The following is a 26,285-nucleotide window of genomic DNA, read 5'->3' as shown; positions in this document are numbered from 1 at the left end:
AAGCTGCTTATCTTCTCTGCTTCTAAAATGAAGGATCTGTTTATTATAATAGTTTTCCTTGTAGGTCACCAAGCAATGCGTAAATAAGGCTGTTTTCTTCTTATATGCAACTGTGCTTAAAAGGTTTTTATCCAAAATATTCTACAATTCCTAACTCTGGCTCAGCTCCAAGAATTACCAAGCCTGATAATAAGTGAGGATTCTGAAGCTATCAGTACATTTCTGGAATTTATTTTCATTGCTCTGGATGTTGAAGAACAATTTATAGAAGTGAATCTGATGTAAATTAGAGCATCATTTTATCTAAATTATATGCAAAGGCTTGACTATAATATACAGTGGCTGCTAAGGCAAAAAAAATGTAATTGTTTTTAGTGCTTGTGGTTAAATTAATTATCATTCTCTTATCTTTTTTGTGTGTTCTTCATAGTTTATGCTATAGTGCTGTGTATATATTCATTAATAAAGGAATGAACAGTTGGGCTGTGTTCCTGCTTTTAACTTGTGAAAGCACTGGTCCTTTTCATCTCTTCAAATAAGAGTTTTTAGCCATTTTTAGCAGTCAGAAAGAACTGACAATTCTAACGTTTAAGTATTTTCGTCTGCTCCCTGAGTGCGTGCATTTGTGACTACAGAATTATGAGCTCTTTTCTGAAGAACGAACACTGTGATTTCTTTTGGAAGCAGCTTCTGTAGCTCTGAAAAGAGCTGCCGCTGCAATCCTTTGTTCAGCCGCGCACTGGTGAAAATGTCTTCCACCGATCCCCGGGGATTTGTTGGTGTTCTGCGTCTACAAGGGCTAAATTTTAATATTAAAAACGTTCAGAAATACCCTACATGCTTATTGTCATTTGTGCTTCTGCTTTTTTAAATCCTAAATTTTAAAGAGCAGGATGTGCTAAAATTACACTTTCCACGTCCTCTCTTTGTCGTAAGAAGTGTCACGGCCGGCTGTGCCTTCGCTGTGTAATTCAGCCCCGTGGAGAGGCTTTGAGCAGATGACAGGCAGCGATTCACAGGCGGCCCGTGCGGGACCGACGTTCCGCTCGCCCTGCGCCCGGCTGTGAGCGCAGCCTCCCGGGGCCGCTGGGCGCCGCCGGGGCCGTTCCGGAGCCGCCGCCGCCCCGGGCCCGGCGCTGCCCGGCCGCGGGGCGAGGGGCCCGCGCATGCTCGGGGCCCGGCCCGCCCCCCGCTCCTCCCCGTGCCCGGGGCCGCCGCCGGGGCCGGGCTCGACCATTTCTGCGGGCGCGGGGACGAGGGGCCGAGCCCCGGGCAGCGTTTTCCCCGAGCTTCAGCACCGCGGGCCGGACAGCGCCCGCCGGGCCGGGCGGCTCCCGCGGGCGGCTCCCGGAGCGAGGCGGGCCCGGGCGGCGCGGCCGCACCATGTTCCTCGGGCTGGCCGTCGCGCTGCAGGTGCTGGCGCTGCTGGCGAGCCGCGGGCACGGCTTCCCCAAACCCGCGGGCACAGGTAAGCGCCCGCCCCGAGCCTTCTCGCCCTTTGCCGCGGATGGGGAAAGTTCTGCGGGATAGACGTAGAGGATGGTCAAAACTTTCCTTCCACTTGGCTAAAAGCAATGAGATCCTAAAGCGACAATATTCCTGGTGCAAGGCACCGATCACTGAAGCTGCAATCTAATATTAAAGTGAAGGGATAGGTGTTGGTAGAGGGAAGAGCTCCGAATTTTTTCCGTCTTGTCCAAGCGATGTTTCCATCCATTCTGCATCAGTGTCTGCACAAGTCTTGGCTTCCCCCGGTCTCCCGCCGCATTCTGGATGGAGGAGATTTTTAATCTCTTGCTTGTGCCAATCCGATTATTGCTATTTTAGTCAATCTCCTCCAGCACTTTTTTCCCCAATTCGTGAGTTTTCTGATCGGAAAGAGGTTGCTGAGTCTATAACTGTATTTCTGTCTGCTGCAGAACCTCTCCCTCTTCCCCAGTCATGCTTTGTTCAAAGGTTTGACTTTTTTTATTGTGTTCCCATTTTTCTAGGAACACTGAAATGTATTTTTTTTGCAAGAAAAAAAAAAGGATGCAGTTGGCATCCTATTAAGACACCATGTTGCACTGGAGAAAACTATAAATTAAGGAAAAATGTCCTGTCTCTTTGTAGTTGCATATATCATATAACTGAGTATATATATATGTGTGTGTGTGTGTTTATTCTAGATAAAGCTATACACAACAGACAATTAAGTGTAGAAAGACCTTTGGAAGAACAGGTGAGTGAAATAAAACATATTTGCTTTTTTTTTTTTTTTGTGGAATTCCTGTAAATATTTTTAGCCTTCCAGTACTGGATCCATGAATATCATGAATAGGTAAAAAATAGATTTGTCAATAAAGTGATATTTGATGGGGTTAGATACAAAATAGGGTTTCAATAATTTTTTTTTAAATGGCATATAGACTTTCGCTGTCCAGCATTCTAAAAGCAGGCTGTTAGCTCCAACAGCTCACAGATGTGCCTGTCTATTGAAATCCTTTGGGAATGTAGCATGAGCTTGGAATGAAGAAGGAAATTGTAACTTGCATTTTTCTTAAAATGCAGCTTCTCATAATGTCTGGTTCTGATCAGAAGGTGGGTGGTACTGATGAAAGTCTCTCGTGCCTATTCCCGTTCTACTCATTCAGGCAAACTTCTTACTAAGAGTGAAAATCAGGCATTAAGCCCTCTGCTAATACTGATAAATCAAGAGATCACACATTTTATTCCTTCTACCTGTTTGCTATTTTGTGTGCTTTATTTTTGTATATTAGATTGCTGAAGCTGAGGCAGACAAGAATAGGAAAATCGCTCCCACAGGTAAAATATCTTTCCTTGTTTAATAACAATATTCATAATGGCAATCAAAGCGGTATAAGATTTTATGTTGATATTGATATATCTTCCAGAAAACAAGCCAGAGTTCAGGAATTATTCCTTTGTTGATGACCTGAACCTGCTCAAATCAGTAGCAGAAAGAGAAAGGCATGAGAAGGAGAGGGAGTCAATTAGAAGCTCTTTGTATGAACAGCAAGTGGCCATTGATGATGCAGACTCCACCAAGAACCGCAGGCTTGTGGATGACTATGACTCCACTAAAAGTGGGCTGGATTATAAATTCCAAGGTATTCCATAATCTTTCAGTGACTTCTGGGTTAGATTTTTCTTGCAAACTGATTGCTTTCATGAATGTTGCATTCACCACTAAACATGAGCTCTGTTTGTTACTGGAGTGCAGTTTCAATTATTTCCAATTGTGGAAGCTTGTATTACAGTTAGGTTATTGAAACACAGTACAAAAGAATTGCTTTGATTTTAGCAGACTTCCATGGAGGAAAGTCTAATTGTGTAATTTGTAATGTCTTTTAGCAATTTAAATTTGATGGAAGGAAAATGGGACATATTTTTGGATGAAAATATATTTATTCTGGTTTGTGAGGAAGAAGCACTTCTATATGCAGCTAAATCACATATATTTATTCCAAATATTATGAGCAGTTTAGATAATTCTCATAATCACAAACCTAGAAGAAATTACCAAAGGCCAAAGAATACTTGCCTTTGCTACAGGAGTAGTTAATTGACTTGTAGTTTAAGTGAGTCTTCTGAGAATTGTAAACAGCATTTAGCTCAGGATATTTTTAATTATATCAAAGTATGCTGATCATAGACCAAAGCTCACTCATTGTGTTCCCTCTCCCATTGTCACGATGATATTATTTGCCATAGGTAACAATTACATAATTTAAAGTGAATTTGTTGAAATTCAAACAAGATTATGTGCTATTGTAATGAACTGTTTTGATTTAAGTGGCCATACAATGAAAGTAGGTACCAGGAAGACACGAATAAGTGGATATAGAAATTCTACCAATATTTTCTATAAACAGGAGAGGAAGCCCCGAAAGTTCATCTCTGCTCTTTCGGAAGAGCCACTCAGAAAGATATATTTCAGATGTGTAAAATTGACACAAGGAACTTTTCCCTGTGACTGATTTAATGGCTTGCAAAGTGTGTATCGAAGTATATTCCTAATGTATCTAAAAATGCAGCTTTGTTCTGAAGAGAAAAAGATGTGGGCAGATATTTTTTTATGAGATGTTTAATCTAAATGAGTTAGGATGGTCAGCACACAGTAAAACTGTAATCCTTTCAGATGATCCAGATGGTCTCCATCAATTAGATGGCACTCCTTTAACTGCTGAAGACATTGTTCAAAAAATTGCTGCAAGAATTTATGAGGAAAATGACAGAGGAGTGTTTGACAAGATTGTTTCAAAACTTCTAAATCTGGGGCTAGTAAGTATCTTGGGAAATCATCATTTAACTGTGTTTTGGATTGGATTAATGCTCTTTCTGAAAACAATTCAGATGCACATTTTGTCTGAAGCGAGTGGGACTCAGGGTCTAAGCAAATTTCTAGAGCTATTTGGGCTTGCTGGTTGAGCTCTGCAATAACATTGTTGTTCCTCTGATGTCTTTGCAACAAAATAGGCCAAACTGCAGAATGTTTCTGATGTTGAAAAAGCATTCGCTGATTGTACTCCTCCCATCTCTGCCCTCATTCTTCCTTTATTTTTTTCTTCTGATTTTCTCTGAGTACTTTTTTATTATTAATTTCTCTTCTATACTTAAAGGGGGAAAAGGTCTGAGCTCATTCCTATCCACCTAATGCTGATTATTGTCATCAGCAAACACATAATGTTGCTGGCTAGTTGAGGATATTTTACATTACTGATTTTTAGGAAGGGTGGATTTGTCTCTGACCTCTGAATGTCTCAATGGCTTTAGCCATTGCCATTGGGATCTTTATATTTTAAAATACTCACCTTATCTTTTGAGCACTAGATTTTGCAGCTGAGTATTGCGCCCCACTGATTACAGAGGGAGCTGTGGGACAGCTGCTGGGAGAGTTCTTGTTCAAGTGACAGCTGTTATGAAGCAAAGAGAAAGCATTTTAATGATATCATAGAAAGCTGTTTGCTTTTTTCCCATTCTGTATTACTGAATTCTGTTGTAATTATTCAACTGCCCATAGATGTGTTGCAGAGCAAATGTGTTTCTATATACACACACATGGACACACATATAGGGAGGTGCAACACTTGCAGCTCCATCTTTCAAGCTGCACTCCACTGTGTTAAGTCCTAAAGAGGTTTGGTTTGAAGGCTGTATGTGTGATTGGGTGGGGTTTATATGTACACACAGATTAGATGTGCATTTCTATGTATATATGTATAGAAGTGTTATAAATGTACACATGTTTACATGTCTATATGTACACACAGGTATTACACCTCATTTGGCTATGCTCAGCTTTGAAGCAAACATACAGCAACCTATTTTCATATTGATATCAGGTTTCATACTGATGTTTGATTTGGAAAAAGCACAGTATATTATAAGTACTCTGCACAAATATTTTAACAGATCACAGAGAGTCAGGCCTATACCCTGGAATATGAAGTGGCAGAGGTTTTACAGCAGCTAATTGCAAATGAAGCAAAGGATCGTGAGAAGGAGTCTGAAGATTTTGATTACCCTGCCAGCAGAGCAGATAGTGATACAAAAGAAAAGCAACAGGAGAGAATGGTAATTTCTTAGCCAATAATTTTGTCTTGCTTGCCAAATGATACTAGTACTGTGCTCTTCAGGGAATAGTTAGTTCAATCTGGAAAGAGGAGGTGTTCTTAAAGAAATTCTGTCTGATAGAAAAAAGAATCATGAGTTACTTTAAAATTTAAGCCAGATGTCAATTGAAATAACTGAGAAAATACTATAGTCTTCACCTTGCAATTAGGACAATGTTAGCATGAGGTTGTGATAGAAATTTTTGCTCTACTAACTCTATCATCCAAACCAATGTGCTTAAAGATTATTTTTTTTTATTATGTCTTATGTGGAGACCCCAAGCAAATCTGATCAGGATAGTTTCATTAATGGAGAAGTTGATGATACACTGGATAACACGTGGTCCTCATCTAATGTGTTGGAAAGAAGAAATGAGCTGCCTTCTGAAGATAATTTCGAAGACCTCCAGTATTTTCCAAATTTTTATGCATTATTAAAAAGTCTTAACTCAGGTGAGCTTGTCATGTGGTTACAGAAATGTTAGGAAAAAACTTTAAGAATTAAGATTCTCTGTTTCCTCTTCCTCTTGTCTCTTCCCCACAGCTTCCCCAGTTGCGAGAGACCATGTGCTTTGAAAATGTTCTGTAAGATACATAGCAGAAACTAATTTGATTAGTGATTTTGATGGCAAAACACTGGCAGGAACAACACTCAGAACTGCAAAGAGTGTGGTCTAGACAGCCCTTCCCTTCTTGTGCTGTGTGATTCAGAAGTCCCGAATTCTTTTAATTCCTGTAAGGACATGATGAAAAGCTGGCAAATGGTTTTCCCTGGAGATCTTTCCAGTAACATCCATGTCTTCTAAGCCAAGAGATACGAGTAAGCCACAGTAGAATCCTCACAGTGATGGTACCAGTAAATGAGTGTGAGCCTCCCAGCCTTTCCACAAACCACAGGTTTGCTGTTTATTGCAGTGAAAGCCCTGCAGTCTCTTCCTATTCCGGTGCTGGACATCACAGCTTCCAGTTACTGCAGGCAAGACTGTGGCTCCTTGCCACTCCCTGTGTCATCACCCTCTACACACACCCACTCTCTGCAGCCACACACTAACTTTTGGAGGGATGGGGGAGGGTGGTATTTTGTAGATCCCTTGTCCTGCAGGAGCATTAATAATTGCTTCAAATTGTCCCCATGTGCACCTGAGTGGAGAGCTGAAATGAAAAACCTGAGGGCATGTTTTGCTCAAGTCCAATCGACAAATTTTGAATTCTTCTTCCTGTTCTGTTTAATTTTCCCATGGCAATTCTGCATGCTAGTTCTCCTCTGTTTTCTACTCACAATACAGGCAGGCATGTTGGGTTTAACAGGTTATGAAGCAAACAAACCAGGTCCACTGGCTGCACATCTCCTGCTTTATGTGTTCACCTGTCAGATTGTATCGGGCTGGAGGAGAGGATTCAGTTGCATCCTACAGCTGTGGGTTAAATTGCAGGCAGCAATAAAAAGCCTGTTCAGCAGCTCTCCAGAGTGGCTGGCCCTTTGCCAAGGTTGGGAGTATGTTTCTGACTGTCCCTGACTGACAGTGCCCCTGCCTCTGTTGGGTCCTTCAGTGACAGCCTGGGCAGTGGGGAAAGCCTGTGTGACTGTCATGGGGGAGTTTCACACTGCTGATGCAGAAATAGCAGTAATATTGTTCAGCACATAAAACACAGTGGGAAAAGAAAAGCTAAGAAGCAGGTAAGTGTGGGCAAAACCTGATTATTTATATAAAAAAAAATTTTAATGGAATCCTTTTCTGAAGTCATGATCCTCCCAGCCACGTAATGCTTTGTTGTCCCAGTATGCAAGTCATGGACTTGTCCAAGTAACAATCTCATTTGGGACACTTCATATTTTTGTCATTGAACCCATGGATCTTGTAGGAGAAAAGATCTCTTTCATACAGAGCCAGACTGATCTACTAAATACTTTCAAGCAAATAAATTGAAAATTACATACTCTAGAAAACTCTACCTACATCTGCCCTCCAAACATCAGTTTGAACTGTCAGATCATTCCATCTTTTTGTGCTTAGTGTTCTTAGCTGTAAAATGGAATTAATACCACTGGCCTTCCAAGCCAATGACACAGCCTCTCAAGACAAAAAGCTATCAAGAAGAACCTACCCCTGATGTTTTAAAGTATGTACCTTGCAGGGACAGCTTAAAAAGAAACGTGTATGTACATTCTCATTCTAATCCAGCACAGCATTTTCTCTTTTAATGAGTAGGTCATTCTTGATGCATGAATTTTGCACAGTTTGCAGAACAGTTTTTCCAAGTTGCCTGAAGGTTGACTAGTTTTGCTTCATCCCCTCACACAGAGACAGAGACAAAAGAGAAAGAGACCTTGATAACTATCATGAAAACCCTGATTGATTTTGTGAAGATGATGGTTAAATATGGAACAATCACACCAGAAGAAGGAGTTTCCTATCTTGGTGAGAGTACATACTTTATACAACTGTTATTAATGGTGTGTTCTTCCTCTCCCAGCAGTGATAATTATCTTCTGATCTTCCTTGCTCTTATGAAACCTGTTTCAGATTTGTTCATTGAAAATGCTAAAGCTTTTAAATTATTGATCATTCCCTACAGCAATGTTCAACTCCATACTGCTTTAATATTTCCATCTAATGAAGGAAAGGTAATATATCAGATATGCATGTAGAGTATTATTACACTTTTGTATCTGTGAAGCACAATTTATTTCAATTACTTTATGTCAGGGGAATATTAGGGTTTTCTCTGTTCTATTAAAGTGGATTCTGCATTTCCCAGAAATAATCCAGCACTTCAACTGCTTTAATCTCTCGCTGCAGGTAGCTGAACTAGATGGGACCTAATGCTAAGTTTGTCCATCAAGTAAAACTCCTTCCATCTATGAAGCGTGTTACATCCTGGCACAGGAGCAGATTTTGAAGTGCTCTTTTCTGGATCCATTTTAGAGTCTGTGGATATGTAGGTTTTGTAAAATTGTTAGCATTTCCTGGAGAGGCAATTTGGCATGGCCTGGTTTGTGTCTCACACACCTTTCCTGGCTTTGACAAACTGTCTTCTATTCACTGTAGGCTGTCTAGTTAAACATGCTGACCTACAGAAGAAGGGGTCATCGGTACAAACTGCTCAACTCTTTCATTTTTCTGAAGTATTTCTGATCTGCATTAGTCTAAAAAGTTTTTGTTTGCATCAGGGAAATTTCTCAGTTTCATAAATCAGCCTGTCACAGAGAGAGGACTGGCAAAAGTCTTTCTACGTTGCAGATACTTGATTGATGAAATTGTAACTATATGGATCGATTATCAATTACCTGCCTACAAAAGATCCAGTAAATCATGACTCACATTCAGTGCATGATTGCACCTCTTCTCTAAAGAATTCATGATCTGACCAAGAAATCTCCTTGAATTTTGGAATATTTGGACAACTTATGCCTCAGTCCAGCTCTTTATTTCTCTGTCTGCCAGTACATCTAAAGAAAATGTACATAAAGAAATGGTTGATTTTAAGCACAGTGGTTTCAGTGTCATTCTAGAAATGAAGATACTATGGCTTGATTAGACATCGCCAAAACTTAACAGGCTAAATTCATCCCTGATGCAAGACCATGCAGATAATGGAATTGCACTAGGAAAGCATTTTTCCTGCTAAAATTCAGGGCAGTTGTTCACATTGACTTTTGTTTGAGCAAATAGATACTGTAACCCTGGAAACAAATTGCCTTGATGACGTAGTACAGAAGGCAAGGATTGGGTTAAGAGTTTAAGAGGTCTGATTTAGTCTGGATTTAAAGTAAGACTATCAACTGATGTATCCAGACTCTGCCTTGCAAATGAGGGATTTATGCAGAGATGGATTTTTGTGCTCCATCAAAGCAACTTACTGTAGTGGAAAAAGCTTTCTCATAGATTCTCAGGTTGCTTCTGTGGTATTCTTTTTTTAGACTTGCTGTTGAGAAATTGTTTTAAAGCTGACCTTCATTTATTGAGGTTATACTCTCAAATAATGAGGAAGAGAATCCACAGGAGCATTTTAGCTTCTTGCACTATCCTTAAGCATGGCAGCAGTTTTATTGCCACTCTTACTGAACTGAAAGTTCTATAGTCTGTAACAGCTGGATAGCTACTGTGCACCTTGGTGCAGTTTTGATTAGGGGATTGATACACAGCTGTGCTTATTTATAGCAGATAAAGGAATTAGTATGAATACCTGTCAGAGAGAAGAATCAATGGAAAAAATTGACAGCTGTTTTGTTGTTTCCCCAGTCAGTGAGCAGATTCTGTGCTGCTTGGTGGAAAATACCTACTGGGTCTGTGCAGATGGATTACATCCTCTCTCCATTTTATTACAGTAGGAAACTGCCTAAATTAATTTTCCCCACTCTGTGACTGAAGCCATGCGTAAGCTAAGCCTCTGAATTATACATTCAAAATGATAAATCATTTACTGAATCAAGTCACAAGGTGCAGCTTTTTTGCCTGTCACAGAGGTGCAGAGACAGTGAATTTGAATGCATATACCAGTAACAGCTGGCTTGGGATTTGGAAACCACAGCATTATGTCATCATCATTGTATATTACTCTAGGGGAAAGTATTTTGCTGCAGCAGTGACTGATGTTATTGGGTTTATCTAAAGTTACAAAGGGTCTAGCTGCAGTGTGGTGCAAGAAAAACACAGATGCACGTACATGGAAACACAAGGAATAAGTTTATTTTTTTAAATACATATATTCAATATTATGTAATGCATATTTAACATCTTTCCAAATGCTAAATGTAATCTGTAACAGAATACAGAAAGCCCAGACCAGCATATTTATATATATGAATCAGGAGAAAAAGTAATGCCTACCTTTTACAGTATATGTTCAGAAAGTATAGCTCTGGAAGCATTAAGAGACTGTAACAAACTGATAGAAAATGTGTGTTCAGCTGAGGTGCACCTTATTTGATAATTATCCTGATGTGGCAAAATGCCACAATTTTCTATCACTCTTTACTTTCTGCTGTTAGAGAAGGCAAATTTTTCTGTGGAGTGAAAGCCTCATTATATATTTCTAGCCTGTTCAAAGGCTTTCAGAAATCTTTCTAGAAAGACCATCTGCCCTCTGAATATTGAAAGCCGCTTTAAAATCATTTTTGCAGTTAAAAGAACGGACAAACATTGTTTGGCACAGAAAGCTTAAGGCAGTAAATTGTGACACAGGATCTCAGGAGCACAAGTAGCTCATGAATTAGATCAAACTGTAGTATTAATTTAGCCCCCTTTGGGTGTGTTGGCAGCATCCAGCAAAAGCTCCCCAAACAGCTGAACTCTTCTTGCTTGCCCCAGCCTTCCAGAGGTACAAGCTGCTCTCCCTGAACAAGCTGAGTTTTGGAAAGGGCTTGGGACAGTTACTGAAATGATGTTGCTGTTGGCAAGGGTGCAGTGGCAGAGGGGAGTGGAAGTGTTGGAACTCTCCCATATAGTGACCAGCAGAAAGCAGTAGGAGGCTTTCAGATGATTTATTACTGATTCAGCATAAAATATTTCATTATTCATGGCACTCATAATATTTATATTGCATAAATAGCTGATACTGATGCATAAATATCTGATGCTCCATGCACAACTGAAGGGACTATCCTTCACAGTGCTGAGTGCTTCAAGAGAAAAAGAACTGTTTGAGCCAATTGCAAAACTCACTGATTTCAGCAGAGCACAACAAGGCATGCATTGCACAGATACTGTTGGAATATTAGTTTGTGACTTATATCACACTTTCCTTCATTCTCCTTCTGTCTGTTGAGTAACATGATGGTGGAGATTCGCTCTGATAGCCTTTCCACCAAAGCCATCTATCACAGACCAGATAAATATTAAAGAAAATCTTCATTTACACCACACAAAGAATTTTTTGTATGACAGGTGATTTGCCCTGTATATGCCAGACTATCTAACTAGTTTTAAAATTAAAGCGTATCAGTCCTCTACCATCTTGATAAAAGCTCTATTTATAGTAATTATGTAAACTATAGTTTTGTAATTGATTTATTTTAATAATATTGTTGTCAGCTTAGAAACAGGAACAAATGGTTTCAGCCGGTTTGTTCAGATACTGTTGTAAATCATCTCCCACTAATAAGACCAAAATAATGAGTGATTTTTAGAACCATTTTAGGAAATATTTGCAATTAGAGGCTTGGGGCCATAAAAAATACAGCTTTCAGAGATGATGGACAAATTCTTAAGAGACACCAGTGTGTATATATGAATCCTTGTACACAGTAGATTAATTATATTCTCCTGCTGTGTGCTGTTTACGAGAGTAGATTTGTAGCAAATGTATTCATTGCCACCCCAACCAAGTGAAAAATATGTTACTCAATAAACTATTGCCCTAAAAATGCAGATTAGTTATGTGCACATTGTAGCCTTGTGTGGAGTTCTCATTTATTGACTAGCACATGTGGCACAAACTTTTGCCATCAGTACTTCTCTATGTCACATCTGTGAGATAGAGAAATACTGTATCTTCCACAATTGGAGAAAAGAAAGGGGCAAAGGACTGGGAAGAAAATTAAGAACTCTGTAGCTTTGCTCTATTTGAAGGGGATCCCACTTTTTACCTCCTTGTGGTAAAAAGACTACTGAAAATTTAGTCTACTGGAGTCACAGTGTAGAACACAGCCCACAGCAGACTGGTTGAGGAGCAAACCCCCTTGTATTTAGGAGGGAAATAGAGAAATCATTGCAGCTGATCAGAGTGCAGTGTTTGAGTCACAGCTGCCTTCTTCCCTAGACCAAACCAAAGCCACCTCTCACACCTCTCCCTTTGGCTCTGACTCACTGTCAGAACCCACACTGTCCCCCGTGACTGAGTAGGAGACTGTGTTAGTTGGAAATGGGCATGAACAGATGTCTCTGTTTACCTTTTCCACCCTCACATCATTTGTTCTTTGTGGCCAGCAGGGGAGAGGACCAAGCTGCAGGACCCAGGAGCACTGGGAGATGGATTGTTCGTGGGGAGCTCTGCTGGAGAGTACGAGCTCTCATTAGTCTGGTCCTTTCCTAAGGACCAGCTGGGATGTTGTTTTACTACAATACTGTCTTTTAGGCAGACAGCCTGTGTGAGAGGAGAAGGAAAAGAGGCAGAAAGTCTCCTGTGTTGATTTTTGACGTGTCCCTGCCTCTCCACACTAAGGAATATGAAATAGCTGTTGAGCCTCTCGGATTCATTCTTGGTACCTCCCACAGCTCCGCTTCTGATGAAGGCAAAGCTCTGTGATTTCCCCATTGGATGTCAGTGCACAGTAGCCACAATCTGGCCTTTTCCTGGGAGAGGAGAACTTGTGTGAATAATGTGACTAATGCCTGACATTCTCATCAGCACAGATGCTGCGGGCCAAAGATCTGATCCTGATATTTGTTCAGCTAGCCAAGAACAGGCAGAGAGCCAAGAGTGTGAGGCAAAGTGCAGATCACAGCCCACACTGGCATCATCTTTCCTCTCCTCACTGTGACCATAAGCTGATGCTCCCTGATGCAGACTGTGATTTCAGAGGGTGAGGGAAGGTCTGGCTAAAGCAGAGCCAGAGGCTGCAAGTGGAATAGGGACAGTGTCATGTGGAACTTTTGTTCATTTTGACCTGGGCCATGAAGGGCACTGACAGTATTTCATGAAGGGAACCATTTATGCATAATACCATATTTTTCTTTTTAAAAAATCCTTTTTTCCCAAAGGTCTCTTTGTTGCTACTGCAAATTTTCTTCATAAACATTAAATTATTTAACAATTTTTTCCCTACCTTAATTTTCCTTTTAGTGATTTTCCTTACCCAGTATTTATCATGTGAATGATGAATACAGCTGCCAGTGGGAGTTATTTAATTTCAGGCAGCTCTTTTCTCTGCTATTTATTTTTTATCTTATGAACTAAAGTCACACAGATGTCAGTATACTGTACTATATCTGAAAAGTACAAATCAGAGACACCTCAGATGGCAAGAGTGAGCTGAATACTGAGGAGCAGCAGTGGTTCTGTGAAGTACATGCAAATAGTTAAACCCAAGATGAATTTGCATAGAGATAAGTTAAAATTATGTGGGGACAGAGAGTGTGCAAAGACCCCAGGCAAGACTGGAATCTAGGCAGTATATTGATTGCAGATCTCACTGCACCTTTATAGCTGTTCTTTCTGCAACCACCTCCATGTCTGTCCCCTGCTACTTTTGCATTTAAATAAACACATGAATGTGGTTTTTTACTCCGCTACTTAGATCTTATCTCCTCTTTTCCCCCATTCAGTCTCACTGCATAATAAAACAAATGAGTGGCTGTGGTGTGGAAAGTCTGTGACCTCACAGTTCCACTACACAACTCAGGAAACTGGGCATCACCTGAGGGTGACACTGCGTGTGAGAGCAGAGTATTTTTGTATCCACAGGTTCTAAATCTTCTCAGATATGTTTTGGGAGAGATCCAAGAGTTTTAGCCTTACTAATTGCTTTTCCCACCACATTACATGACTATCAAATCATGTGTTCAAGAATCCAAATAAATACTTTACTGTTCATTCCTTTGCTTATCACTGTCTGCCCTTTAAATTTGCAGTTATTTCTTGCAAATATATTGCCTCTTCCTCCATTTCCCTTCACTGTCTCTTCTGTGCTTTCCCAACTGGATGGAAATCTCCATCTTCTGATAGTATCTTATTTGACAAATATATTGCTTGGTTCCTGAAAATCTAGGGTTTGCACCCTCCCAAGTGGTGTTTCTAAAGGAGGGCAAAGCTTTTATTTTTTCTCACTGTATTTAATAGCTCCATAAACCCCTCCCTACTTTCTGAATTCAGAGCCACCCTGTTGACAGTTGAGCTCTGAGACCGTAAGTTTGACATGATTATGTGGGTGTGGGGTAAAGAAGGTGTCACTGAACATTGAAAACTCCATCCCACTCCTGCAGGAGAGGCAGCTCTGTGCTGCTTCTGTCCCAAACCATCATGCTTGTGAAGGGCATGCTGTGAAAACACAGAAAATGTGGGCACAGGCCATGGAACAGCTCCAGGATGGGAAAGGCTTAGCAAAGGACTGCACCACACAGCTCTAGGAGACCTGCAGTAATGCAAAAGAAATGCCTGTAGAATATTAAAAGGATAAATCTGAGAAATAGCCTGTGAGGTAGGGAATTTAATGAGGATGATAAAGGAGACTTGGTCAGAGCTATGTTTACCTCAAAGCACATCTATTTAATTGTGTTTTACTTTTGGAGTTGCTTTTAACCTGATTGCCAAGTGATACTGTTGCTGTCCTAATTTCAGATCATTCTGACCATCTCACCTGTAATCTCTTTACAAGTGATGCCATGACCTGGGACTTGTCACCTGATGTGTCACTCCCCATGGCAGCATTAGGCTTCAGACACTCTGTCACATCAAATCAGTCAAACAGGGAGATTCAGAAAGAAAATTCCCTATCTTGACATGTAAGGCAGGGAGTTGGAGAGCAGCAGGAGATTTGCAAGGCTGAGACCCATCTGTAATTCCACAATGGAGGAATTTCTCTTGTTCATCACAGTTTTAGTAGTTTATGTGACATATGCTTGATGCAGCTATAGCTGACCGAAGGTCAAACTCTGCTTTTGGCTACCTTGGGGAAAATCCAATGGAGATTGACAGTTCTTGGACATGCACTTGTCCAAAGAATTAACTGGATATACTCTTCCCATAGAATAGTCCCAAGCAAATGCTGAGATGTCTAGAGATTTTTCAGAGATGGAAAATGGCCTTGCAAACTCTTAAGGATCATCTACAACAGGAGACAGAAAAGCCCTAGGAGAACTGTGGTTTCTTAATGCCTGAAATATGTGCATGTCACACAAGCAGTCATCAGCACAAAGCTTTCCAGCTGAAGCAGTTGGAGTTATGAACTCATTAAGTAAACTAATTTTTTAGCTAGTGTTAAAAGTGATCTTAGGTACCTTGATGATCCCTTTTCTCCTTTAATAAACACAGTCTTTTTATGCTGCATGAAAACAGAGCAGCAAAGCAGGTCTTTCTGTAGCAATTTAATGACACAGAATCTCAGCTTCAGTCAATTTGGTGAGGATAGAATGTGAAACTGCCTCCGAGGTACTGGATAATTATGCTGGAAAAAAAACCCTTTGCAGGAAAATGTGCAAGAGTCTGGAAAACACCATGAATCTGTCTATGGAGAAAGGTCCATGTCAGGCTTCCATTACCAATTCCATTAAATACTCAGATGGGTATGTTAGTTTCTGCCTCTCTAATCAGAACAAAGTAATCTAATTCTCAATAGTAATCCATGTAGTATCCTATGGATTTGGAGGTTGTTACTACAGTACATTCTCCCAGAGTAAAGATAAAACATTCTGGGTTTATGCCAGTTCAGATTTTTGGATGCCCAACTTGAAGGACTTTAGAGTTTCAAAACTGCTGGGAATTTGCATTTTCAGGTGGAATTAAGAGCATCTATCAGTGTAGGAACTGGACCTAGGATGTCTCAGAAAGCCTACTCAAAACAGAAGCCCTCCTGCAGCCTGAATGCTCCAGTGAGTCATCCCAGATCAAAGAGCAAGTTAGAAAGTGAGGCAAGGCAGAAAGCAGATCTTGTGACTCAGGTATCTGCTTGGATGAGGAGATTATCCCTCTCTGCAGAAAGCTGTGCCAGTGCACTGACCTATTTACCAGCCTGGGTCACTTCCATTAGCTCAGTAGTTATTGTCCTGTTGTTTTAATTAGTGCCATTTCAAATGAGTGGCCAGCAGTGTGGAAAGGTCAGTACCTTTCTGAGCACTTCCTCTGTGCAAATGAGGTTGCCCAGGAGACGACACTGGAAAAGTGATCAGTCCTGGTTAGACCTGGCTAGGACAGCGTTGCTTAGCTGCTCAGAGGCACAGCTCACTCCAGAGCATGATTCACTCCATCACTGGAACCCAGAGCAAACACTGCTCAGCCCTGGCCCAGCCACACATGGCAGGTACAAACACGTTTTGAAACAATACCAGCTGTTAAAGCATTACTTTTGATGCGGAGCAAGAGCAATAAATCCTGTTCAGGAAGAGCTGGGATTATCTGGCAATATTCTCTCTAGGGTACACATGTAGGCACATCAAACAAGCCCCTCAAACATGGACTCTGTCACTCAGGAAATGCAGCTGATTGTCAATGTTCAGATCCATGTTGATGTGCCCTCCAGCTGGCAGGCTAACTTCACCACTTCTCTTGTCAAATGTAGTGCCTGTGAAAAGGCCTGTCTTGTAAGTTTGTCTACATCTTTACTGACAAAACAAAGCTCTGGAAATGGAACACAGTGATTATGGTATTCAGTCTGGCTTCAGTGGCAAAGCTCAGGTCATTGGCAGTGCCTTGTTACCCTTCATGGGGCTGGGCAGCAATTCTGCACTCACCAAGGAGTGAGAGTGAACTCACATGAAATTGTTACCCAAATCAAAGGACTCAGAGAAACTGTACAATTCCTGATGCTATTTATAGAAGTGAATAAATAATGGAGGACCATGAATCCCATTGCCTGCAGTAGCACATGCTGTATGTGGATATATGTACAACTTTTAAACACTACAATCTATTGACAGAACAAAACCTTTCAGAAACAGCAGTGTCAGACATTTAAATCCAAAGATGTCTTGGCAGGTTATTAATCTATCTGGTGGTAGAGTCTTTTTATTTCCTGCTAATAGAAACTTGCTGCCTAAATGCAGACACTTTAAAGGAAGAACATGAAAGGCACTTAAGAATCAACGCACTTATATATGTGTAATATTTTAAATTTTTGAATACTCTTATTTTTTAAAATTAAGCCTAATTTAATAGAACATGCCAGATTAAGCTCCAAAATCAGTGACATTTTTGCATTTGCATGAATTAGCGAAGGAGAATAATCTATTTGTTTGAGTTTACAAAGGGTTTTTAAGAATCTTATCCTGAAAACTGTGCCTCTTGCAACAGAGAAATCCTTATATTCCTGTTGGAAAACTGGTATGGTACTGATCCAGGATGAAAAATAGAATCTTAAAATGAACTGAAAGGGATGTTTACAGTCCTTTCAATAAGCTTTGGATCAAGTGATTAGTGAGGCATCAATACTACCACTATAATTCTAGCTTGTTTTTTATTTCACCAGGATGTCTGATCCAGCTTGTAACACAGCCCAGATCTCTTTTGGTTAGGGCAAATGGGGCAAGGTCAGGAATCACATTAAAGGTATATGTACCAAATGAAAATATTCCCAAAAAAACCAGTATGTGATGTAGAATTGAGAGGGTGCAATCAGGCAGGGTGCCAACAAATACTGCTTGCATTTTAATTTTATGTAAATAAGAAAATACAGAAGATGCAGGCAGACAGGATTATGTGATTTCTCATCAGATGGGAGGCACAATTGCTTATAGTGATCTATCACAAAGAGAAATATGCTTACTAAAAAACTACTGCTTAGGTTTCACTGCTGAGTATCTTTCTAAAGGAAAAAATGCTCCCAGCTGATGCATAAAATACTGGCCTTATACAGAAAATATAATTTAAAATATTATTATCCTTATTATATCTATTCTGCCACAGTTCCCACATCACACACTGAATGTTTCAGCTGTTTATATTAATGGAATTTTGATAAATTTCAAAACAAAATCTCTCAAAAATACCCACCAACAAGATAGTATGTATGAAATTTTGAATCAATTTTTAACTGAACTTTTAAATATAATAAAAGGAAGGGAAATTCTACACTGTATCCATAATATGACTGAGAAAACATGGCAGGTTGTAGGTGATCGGTATTTTGAATATCTACCAAGTGTGGTACCAAAAGGACTTTTTCCCACATAATCATACAATGTTTATATCTGAAACATCCATCTTTATGAAGAGGTGCTTTTACTTTCAAATGAGATTAATTCAGCCCTGAAATTTGCATGGAAATACATTTTCTAGTCTTCTAGAGCTGTGTACATGGCCACGACTGTCTAGTTGGTTTTCAGGTAAATGTTTGACTTCAGCAACTTAAGTATTTGTTTTCATCTCTTCAATTTACATGTTTATTTCATCTAAATACAATTTAAAGCCTTTTACTAGACATTTTTTCTAATGAAACCATATAAAATTGAGACACACAGGCAGTTTGGGATAGTGTTTTCCCACCAGGATGAAGCACATATTTCATAGTCTTGTCTTTTTTGTGAAGTTAATTAAAGCCTTTCGTTGCTTTCATCAGAATAAATTGCTACAGATAGTCATCAGTATTTTGTGACTTACATGACTGAAATATGGAACAGGATGCACACTTTTACTGACTTTATGCATCTTGGCACTATTTGGTACTCACATTGTCATGATTCAGTTGTTAATTTTTTTAATAAGATTGATCGATATTGCATATTTGTTTGTTCTTTTAGCATTGGCTCTGCATTAATTGTTCAGGGGGGAGGATGAAGGCTGTTCTTTTAGATTTCTACTTACCATTCACACTGGTGGTGGGGAAAATGTAGTATGGATTCTGCATCTTATCCATTGGAGAATAACTGGGGTTTGGTTTTGTTTTGCCTTGATTTCTAGAAAACCTAGATACAATGATAGCTGAGCAGACAAAGAAGAAGCTTGAGAACCCTTCCACTAAAACCAGGACAAAACTAACAGCAGGTACTTAGTCTACAATTTTCTTTTCTGGAATAACACTTTTTTTTCACCTATTCAGTTGAAAGTATGCTAATTGCTTTGGCAGCCAGACTGCTTGTTAAAGCCACAGTCTCTCAAGGACCTGCACCAAGCCATAGCTTGGTTGTCTAAGTTCACAACAAGAGAGAAATTTTCACTTAATTGCACAGTCTTTGAGAAGTATATTCACTCTCTTCTGCTTCTCTGGAGTCTAGATGTTACACATATACAAAAGCAAGCTGTATCAGTGCTTTTTAATGCTAAAATAATAATGAGAAAGCATTATATGTTGACTTAGAATGTTGCAAATGCAAATTTCACAGATTTTTTTCTCTGCACAAAGAAATGTGCCTTTGCATTGCAGTCACCTGTATTCAGCTATTTTTTGTGAGAGCAGAAACAAGCATTCCTCCTTCCAGAGGTCTGGAGTAGAGATGACCTTTAGGAACCACTTGAGACAGGCTCCAATGAGGCTCTTCCTTGAGCAGCAGTCAAAATGCTTTACTTGCCAAGATTGTATTGATGTGATTGGGAAATGCTCCTGGACATTTGATACAAAATTGTTTGCTTTTGTTATTTCTTTAGACAAGAGCAGTGAAGAAGCAGACAGTACAAAGGAAGAAGCAGCTAAAATGGAAAAGGAATATGAAGTTTCAAAGGATTCTACAAAAAATGAAGGCCAAAATGCAGCGGGAAACAGTGAAGAATCCAGAGGTACAGAATATTGCTTTTCCTCCAAGTGATTGGAGTCTTTTCCTCTCTTTGGTATTGATTTTCCATGGTGTTAGCATAAATATCTTCAGTCTGTAGTCACTGGGAGTCAGCACACAAGAGCTTGATTTGGAAGTGTGCTTAGCTGCCAAGTTTTAAACGTATGACACTGCATCCCTTGCTGAGCAGACATTCACAGAATTCATAGACCCTTTTAGAACAATAGGAAATGCAGTTTGATGCAGTAGTACCAAGAAATTTTGCTTCTTTGCATCTGTGGCTTTTCAGGATAGCCAGAATATTCAATATCTGAGCAGGCTCATTGATTTCTATAGTTTGTGTTAAAGCAAGCTGGTACTCCAAGGCAGTGAGGAGTTCTGCAGTGACACAATTTACATTTCCCACTGCCAGAGGTTAAAGGTTATCAGTAATCAACCTATTTAATGTAACATTGAAAACGTTACAGTAAGTTAGTGTCTCCCTGAGAACCCTAGCACAGTAGTGCAGTTATTTCTGTCAGAACAGTTATTTCTGACAGAACAGCAGCAGAATTTCTCCTTTATTTTTCACAGACATGTGCTGAATTACTTTTTGGTAGGAAGTGATAACACATTTTGCTTGTCTCTTGAAGATTTGTCTTTTCAGTTTGGTTCAGGTTATTTTCCTTTATCTTCAGCCTAATAGCTTTTTAAAAATTCAAATTGGATCAGTATTTGTTGTTTATCTCATCATGCAATGCCCTTGCTTAACTTACTGTAAAGTTACTGCACTCCCAGCTCCAAAATGAGGGTGTATCTAATACTGTATCCACTTACTGACAGGAGCAGACCTGCATAGCTGGCAATAGTACCTTCTACACACTAATCACACTAGGTTTTTATTCCTGACAAATGTAAGAACATTACATCAATAAAGCTCCAGCCAAGCTAGGAATTCAAAATCCATTAGCTGGAATATTTTCTTAGGGGCCTTATTAGGTAATCCTGTACTAATTGTCTCCCGTGTGCTTTCTGATCCAAAAATAGCCCTCACTTTAAAGTTAAACTATAACAAGGAGTTATCATGGTAATTTGAATACATCTTTTTTCTCAGTAAATACATTTCAAGTTGTCTTTCCAAAATATCACAATTTTAGGTTTGCAGTATGCTGCTAGTACTACTGTACGGAGGAGTTTTGATACTGAAAGCTCTCAGCCCTAATTAAGTCATTCCTTGCTATCTCAACAGCTTTTTCTTTGCTGAACAATTATGATGATCAAAAAGCTACAGGTTGTTTTTAATCCACATATGCAGTTTCTGTGGATGCCACCAAAAGTTATGTATAAAGATCAAAAAAACCATGTTCCTAGGTTTGTGTATGACTAATCTTGCACAGGCAACCATCTCTGGGAATTTTGCCTGACTGAGTTTGACAGGACTCAGGTTTTAAACAGAAACTAAGAATAGTTTTAATCTGCCTTTGCTGTGAGCAACTTCACCCAGTTAAGCAAGCTGCATCAATCATTGATGTAAGTGCTTGATTTCTCTCTCATCCTTTCCTCCAGGGAAATCTGAGGCATATTTGGAAGCAATCCGGAAGAACATAGAATGGCTGAAAAAACATAATAAACAAGGTAACAAAGAAGGTATGAAGTAAAAGGTCTTGACTTTAGGTTGGGCACCATATGCATTAAAAAGCAAGTAATTTATATGGCGTTGTATAACTTGTGCTATACCTTAAATAATAGTAATGTGAAACTCTGCTTGTCTAGATTATAGTGGTCATTAGTGGTGTTAGAGTTAAATAATAGAGGTCATGTAAAAGTTAAGCCAATGAACATAAATAGTGAACTAAGGTAGATTAATATAAACTGGGTCGAATGGCCACTGGCCACAAAGCCCAGAGGCTGACCAGCAGGGAGTCAGTCATGTGCTGTCATGGTGCTCTGCCTGTCACCAGGTAGCTGTGTCAGCCTGGTCTGGTGCTTCATTTCTTAGCTCATCATGTTTGATTCTGGCTTTGTAGATGAGATGTCTGGACAGGTCTAGAGGAGCTCGGTGTATCTGGCTAGCGTGCCTGCACCAACAGCAACAAGTCTGGTTCCATAACCAGGAACAGCTGAGATACAAACTTATGTCAGTAGCACTGTAATACATTGGATTACTGCCCAAATCAACTCGAATGACTTGTAGCTCTCACATGCAAGGCTGTGTAGAAGGGAGCAGTGACTGAAGCAGCTGCACAGGCTTTGCTCACCAGCTGTCCCACCATTTGCCTCTTCCTTGGAGGCAGGGCCGTGTGAGAGCTGCTGGAGGGACAGAACAGCAGCAGAATTTCTCCTTTATTTTTCACAGATTTTTATTCCTCCATACCATCTTTTCCCTCAAGTTCTCACATAAAACCAGCCTCCCTCCAATCCCTATTCTCTGCCATGGCCCGCTCTGGAAGGGAAGGTTCCTAGCCGGGGGATCTGTCCCTGGGCTATGAGTGGTGCCTGGCGAGAAGGATCCTTCTTGCACCAGCCAAGCAGAGGGTGATCTGAGATGAGAGTAGCCCTGGGTCATCTATCCATCCTCTCTGTGAGCTGAAGTGTGTATGAATTCCATTTCAGAGATGAGTGCATGCCTGCAGCCCAGCACATTCATTTTGCTGTACAGAAGCTGTAATAGGAAAGACTATTAAAAAAACCATTCCCATCTCTCAAATCACTTCCACACAATGCCAGGGATAGCAGTTAGCAGCAGGGCTGCATATTTGCTCAAGAGTTTTCCTGCCAATTTTAATTAATGGTTCTGTTTAGCAATGTACTCATTGATGTAATTAGATCTCCATCATGTGTGATTATATCTCTGTATCCCACATACTGCCTGAGCAGCCCCTCACTCCTCTTTGTAGTAATCCTTCTTCTGCACTGCTGCAGTCTGAAAATGGCTGTGACTGCAGATCAATAGCGTTTTACTGCCTATGGATGCACGAAGATATATATATCTGTGTAGATGGATTTTCATTTGCACTAAACTATCTTTATTATCCTCTGGCAATGGAAATAGGCCTTTAAGTGAGTGTAAGTTATCACAAAATTAGAATAGGATTTTTACTCTTCTGATACATGATCTTTATTTTGCATTTTCATACTCTTTATTTTTGTAAAATGTTAATTCAGTTCCCCATGGACAATGTTAAAGGAAGGACAGTCAGGGTAAGCTTATCTAACTATGAATATATTGCAGTGTTTCTTCAGTGCAAGATTAGGTGGTGTTGCTGTGCTCATCAATCATTTCTCCACTTCCAGCTGGCACCTGGGGGCTGGCAGAAAAGCAATTCTCAAAGTAATTCATGTATTAAAATGGCCAGACTTTCCCAGCCCTACTCATGGATTGGGTTACTCACCAAATACCCTTGAAGAGGTTTAGGTTTTCTTCAAGCAAATGTTTGTGGGTCCTTAATTTTGTATGAATTTCAGTAGATATTATTCATTCAATGACTAATAACCCTGGAAATGTTGATTTGCATTTCTGCAGTTTGGAAGTATCAATTGCCTATTAAGGAGGCTGGTAAGCTTGAGTGGCTGGGGTGATTTAAAGACAAACATGTCAAAAGCCTGGATTTGGGGCTCATTGCCTTTTGTGTCCAAAGTTTGTTTTGCCTGTTTACAACCTACAGACACCATGGGCCTGTCCTTCATATCTCCCAGACCGGGCTTGATGCTTGAAACCATTGCAGAGCTGAGCATTTAACCAATACAGGCAAAGAGCATGAGTGGGTTGTTCAACAAACACTTAGGTACTTCAGAGCTTCAGCTCACTAACAGCAGCCATTTAGAAATGAAAGTAAATCCTATCATTAATTTCAATGGGAAATGGCTCGATCTGAATATGCAAATAAGAGCTCGCTTCATTTACTGGAGCTGTTTCACAGCTCCATGTAATGCTGCAGCTGTTGCAGTGAATCAGCATGCAAAGCTGATTTTTCTAATTACAATAGATTCTAAGTAAGTATTAGAAATTGGCAGCTATCAATTTCTAGGAAAAAAACAATTTAAATTGCTGTGAGATATACAAATTATCCCGAATTGGATAATGTCATAATGGTTGCAATCCCATACAGGATGTTTAGTAATTAAACCTTCACATCTCCACATAACAATCTTAGAGTTAGAAAAAATATTCTAGAAGTAAAATAAGCACAGATATTTTAATTTGAAAAATGTGGATATTAAATTAATTTAGTATTTGTTCTTCCTTCATTTCCATTCCTTGGTATCTTTCAATGGAGACCCTCATTCTGTCAAGATGAATAAAATCTCTCATCCCAGTTACAAAATAGCTCAGTACTATTTGTCCCTGTTCCTCACACAGGATGGAGACACAAGCAGGTTACATTCTCTTAGGTAATGACAGTAACACAGCAGAGAAGAAATTCTCACCTCAGTACAACAAATGGCAAAATTACTGCTAACTCAGATATGGAGAGAACACCTCTGCAGGAGTGGGGAATGTTGAATATAAATTTTCTGTATTACTCATTTGAAATTGCCTGATGCTTTTATAAAAATGATCACAAGCATCAATTCGGTTCTTAATATCTTTCTATTTTTATCCTGTTTTGGTCAATTTTTGAAACCTAAAAAACCACAAATTCATTATTGTCTATTTTGTTAAGAATGCACAGTTTGAAAAAAGGTTCTTCCACATACTGCTGTGTGATGTTATACATTGGACATTGCAAAATCAGTTTTAATGTATTCTGAAGGCTCAGTCTGTGGAATAAGTAATTTATACTGAAAAATTCAGAATGTATTCATTCTTGTGAAAGATGCTAATTCATTTAACTTAGTATGAACATTTAAAACATTGATGTTCTTCTGATTCTAACAAATTAGGCTTTACATTTATCCAGCTAATTATGTAACTGAAACTTTATTGGGTTTATATATGAATATACTGAATGTGCTGCCAGAGTCACAACTACACAATAGGTTTCCTTTCTATGTTATTTGAAAAATTGCTCTGCAGTAGAATTCTTTTCATGGAAAATAGTGATGTTCTCCAGCATAGGAGAAGTCTATTTAATGCATATGTTGTGAATCAGGCTGCACAGATGCACTGATCTATTGGAAAAGGAGGAAGGACCTTACAGCACTCTGTTGCAGATTGACAGAGGAAGATTGTCAAAAACTGACACTAACACTGTCACAAAGGCTGCTCACTGCAGTAGTTTTCAAACCAGAATATTATGTTCTGTATCAAGGTAAATAATTGTATTATTTTGATCTATTTTCAGGGAGTTGCTTTCATGAATTTCCACTACAATGGTAGCAAGTGGGAATTTTACTGGGATTTCAACTGGAAATAGTCTATTTAATACTTTCTTCTGATTCCAAGACAGTTGTGAAAATAATAGGGTGCAACAGCTTTTGCTGTGCAGACTAGAACATCAAGTCCCTGGACTGGAAAATACTCTTGCTTTAGCATTTGATAGCAATCAATCAAAAGCAAGAGATTATTATTTCTCTTGGATAATAAAAGCACCATGGTGTGTAAAAAGACTTTGTGCGGCTATTTTGGGGTTTTTCATGTTTTCCTGGGATGCACTTAGAGAGAATTCTCTTCATGTGTAATGAAGTGCATTGGTTGGATAACTTTACAATGACATTGTTTCTTAGGTGAAGCAGTATAATGGCAATGACTCATTGTGCAAATGAATTCTTGTTTTTCAGACTATGATCTTTCAAAGCTGAGAGATTTCATTGATCAGCAGGCTGATGCTTATGTGGACAAGGGCATCCTGGACAAGGAAGAGGCCGATGTAATTAAACGCATCTATGGCAGCCTGTAATCGTTAGTGACTGCCAAACCTGTAGGAATCTAGGCTAGTTTCCCCCACTCCTGGCTCAATGACTTATGATCTGTTAATTTGAGGATATCATTAGAAATGCTCTGTTTACCTTGTACTGACAACTCTAGACAGAAATGAAGAGCTGTAGTGCTCCATTCACTTTCTGCATACGGTATTTTCCTACATTCACAAATCAACTCTAAACACCAAATTCTGACACTGAATTTCTATTTGATAAGGTAAATATTTCTGTAATGCTCTCTTTGATTTATTGTTCATGTTTGGTTTACTTTTGTAGCTAAACCAATCATTTCTGATGGAAATTTCTTTTAATGCTACTTTTTTTGCTTTCACTCAACAAGCTTTCTATAGATGCAACTATGTAAAGGGCATTATTAGAAAATAGTTCATAGTTCTCTAAATAAAGTATTTGAAAATAATTTACCCATTAAAATTTTCATTAATCTTAATATTATTTTATATTCATTTAT

The 26,285-nt window shown here is 39.4% G+C and overlaps 1 protein-coding gene across 2 annotated transcripts; it reads left to right on the top strand.

Moving 5' to 3' along the window:
• The first annotated feature begins 1,203 nt into the window (after positions 1-1,203).
• On the top strand, positions 1,204-26,046 carry SCG3 (secretogranin III). 2 transcript variants are annotated; one of them, XM_084213539.1, is made up of 12 exons: positions 1,204-1,468; positions 2,169-2,221; positions 2,760-2,805; positions 2,895-3,110; positions 4,142-4,284; positions 5,416-5,577; positions 5,891-6,068; positions 7,919-8,035; positions 19,167-19,250; positions 19,851-19,979; positions 21,521-21,601; positions 25,676-26,046. In XM_084213539.1, the coding sequence occupies exons 1-12, from the start codon at positions 1,384-1,386 to the stop codon at positions 25,792-25,794; spliced, it is 1,413 nt and encodes a 470-aa protein (XP_084069665.1). In that variant the 5' UTR covers positions 1,204-1,383; the 3' UTR covers positions 25,795-26,046. The 2 variants fall into 2 exon arrangements, with proteins under 2 accessions (XP_084069665.1, XP_084069664.1); XM_084213538.1 differs by having other exon boundaries at positions 1,341-1,468; positions 21,521-21,589.
• The last annotated feature ends 239 nt before the right edge of the window (positions 26,047-26,285 follow it).

Source organism: Fringilla coelebs, assembly GCF_963513975.1.
Source record: "Fringilla coelebs genome assembly, chromosome: 12".
In the NCBI taxonomy this organism is placed as follows: Eukaryota; Metazoa; Chordata; class Aves; order Passeriformes; family Fringillidae; genus Fringilla; species Fringilla coelebs.
Note: the sequence above shows the minus strand (reverse complement) of the source record. Positions and strands in the feature narration are given on the sequence as shown.

Bases quoted from the DNA above. Each gene is read 5' to 3' on its own strand.
- SCG3 (XM_084213539.1), top strand. From the start codon at position 1,384: ATGTTCCTCGGGCTGGCCGTCGCGCTGCAGGTGCTGGCGCTGCTGGCG. The intron at 2,806-2,894 runs GTAAAATATCTT...TATATCTTCCAG, and splicing joins TAGGAAAATCGCTCCCACAG to AAAACAAGCCAGAGTTCAGG. The intron at 3,111-4,141 runs GTATTCCATAAT...TAATCCTTTCAG, and splicing joins GCTGGATTATAAATTCCAAG to ATGATCCAGATGGTCTCCAT.